This window comes from Salvia hispanica, chromosome 2 (assembly GCF_029641045.1).
Source record: "Salvia hispanica isolate PSC_SH4W2 chromosome 2, Shi_PSC_v1, whole genome shotgun sequence".
Lineage (NCBI taxonomy): Eukaryota > Viridiplantae > Streptophyta > Magnoliopsida > Lamiales > Lamiaceae > Salvia > Salvia hispanica.
The window spans coordinates 53,215,061-53,217,252 of NC_142693.1; the positions used below are offsets into that span (position 1 = coordinate 53,215,061).

Below are 2,192 nucleotides of genomic sequence, written 5' to 3' on the forward strand. Positions count from 1 at the left end.
GTGCAATCGATGCTAACCCCATTGATGGGGACTTTAGGAGGCAGAACATGCCGCTGCGCGTCCCCAACTTCGAACTGGAAGTTGATTCCATCTACGCCGCCATTGATGAATATGTGGAGGGTGGAGAGCATTCATATGCTCAAGGAAGTGGGGCACCGCCACTGTCGTCGCCGCCTCGACATAAAGAGAAAGAGGAGGAAGAAGTAGAAGGCCACCGCGCCGCAACAGGAGGAACTGCCGCCGAGGTCGACCGGATCCTCAAGAGGAATTACAAATCGGAAACTCCGCCCAACTAGGAGAGATGTTCTCGTACTTGCAAAACATGTTCAACACTAGGAACAACCGTTGGGTGGAGCAACAACTGTTGGAAATAATGAGTTGAGGTCTCAAGAAGTGTTGGAAATGATAAGTTGGAGTCTCAAGACTATTGGAAAAAGACATCTTCCAAGTTCAAGGAATATAACATTAATTATGTTATAGTTCCAAGTGTATAGTTTCTAGGAGTATTTATTTTTCTAGCACTATAAATAGGATGATCCAATGTATCTCAAATATCTCAATGCAATACAATTCCTAGTTTTATCATGGTATCAAGAGCAGAAATGGTTCTGTGGTTCAATGGAACTCAGAATTAAGATTCATCATTGTTCAAACCTTTCCCAATCCTTTCGACTAAGTTCCGGCAGAAATCCAAACACAACCAATCCCAAAACCTTGGCTACAGATCCAGCAGAAATCTCTCAAACCTACACCCAAAAAAAAAAACAGCCAAAACCAAGTGAGTATCAATCAACATGTCAAACACATTTGAAAACGTCTCAACTGGATTCAAGTTCGATGGGAAAAACTTCCCTGTTTGGGCAAGAATCATGCGAATCAATGTTGGCAGTCGAGGGAAACTCCATCATCTCGAAGGAGATGAGGATCCTCCAAATGACGACGACCCAAAGTTCAAAACATGGCAGGAGGCAGATTTCACGGTGTTCTCATGGTTGATCCAGAATATGGATCAAAAATTGGTGATTCAATTCGCTCAACACCAGACAGCGAAGGAGATGTGGAAGAGCCTCAACACTACATTTAGAATCAGGGCTGACCCGGTACAGGTGTACGACCTCGAAATCCAGACGAACAAATTAGTTCAAGGAAATGAATCCCTCGAAAGCTACTGGAGCAAGTTACAAAATCTGTGGGTGAACACAGATGCTCGAAAACCTTGCCCGTATGATTGTTGCGACAAAGGTATCAGCACTTACAGAAAAGAACAAAGAATTAAACGGCTTTATCAATTTCTTGCCGGATTGGATGATAAGTATGACAACCTTAGAAGAGAAATATTGAAGGACGAACCAACCGCCGAAACTGCCTTCGACCTCATCAAACAAGAAGAAGCTCGGGCCGGAGTCTGGAAACCAACAGATAGTACCACCAACGTCAACGCCGACATAGGCGCCGGCTTCGGCGCTCGTCAGGGAGCACCACCACTCCAGTTCGGCGGCTAGAACAGAGCACCACAGCCACCGCCGCCCCATCGAGGACCACCACCACCACCACAATCACGCTACAATTCCTCAAATCGGAGAGGAATTGACAAATCAAAATTGTATTGTACCCATTGTGGGATGACAAAGCATACCAAAGAAACATGCTTCAAATTGGTGGGATTTCCGGAATGGTGGGAGGATGGACACAAACTGAATCGAAATTCAACCGGCAAGGGAAGAATGGCGGTGGGGAGAGAAGAAGGCGTCGGCTCTGTCGCTCCGACGGGCAGCCAAGGGGCTACCCTCTCTGGAAACAACGGCGGCGAATCAATGGAGATCTCGACCGGTGGCGGATGGTGGGGCGTGAACGGAGGAGGAATCAACACCGAGAGGGAAGCGGCGGGAGGCTCTGCCTCATTTACAAAAGCTATTGAAGGTAAAGGGTTTGAGGGTTTGCCCTCGAACCCTTCCACTTTTCCTTTTTATAAACCTGCCCCCACTTTTTTTCATGATAGCTCCCATATTTATCAAAAATCTCATGATGACCCCAACACTAAAATTAAATGCCATAGTACCCCTATCTCAATCCAAAATTGATTTTCTGTATTGAGAGATAACCTAGAAATTTCCACTGCTTGTCAAGTCACAAAAATAGATGGAAAAAATGAAAAAGGGTGGATTTTTTATTGTGAGGCAACTGACACGATG

The 2,192-nt window shown here is 45.6% G+C and overlaps 1 protein-coding gene across 1 annotated transcript; it reads left to right on the forward strand.

The window, feature by feature from the left end:
* The first annotated feature begins 794 nt into the window (after window positions 1-794).
* LOC148932629 (uncharacterized) lies at window positions 795-1,502 on the forward strand. Its single transcript, XM_089065185.1, has one exon. The coding sequence runs from the start codon at window positions 795-797 to the stop codon at window positions 1,500-1,502; it is 708 nt and encodes a 235-aa protein (XP_088921311.1).
* The last annotated feature ends 690 nt before the right edge of the window (window positions 1,503-2,192 follow it).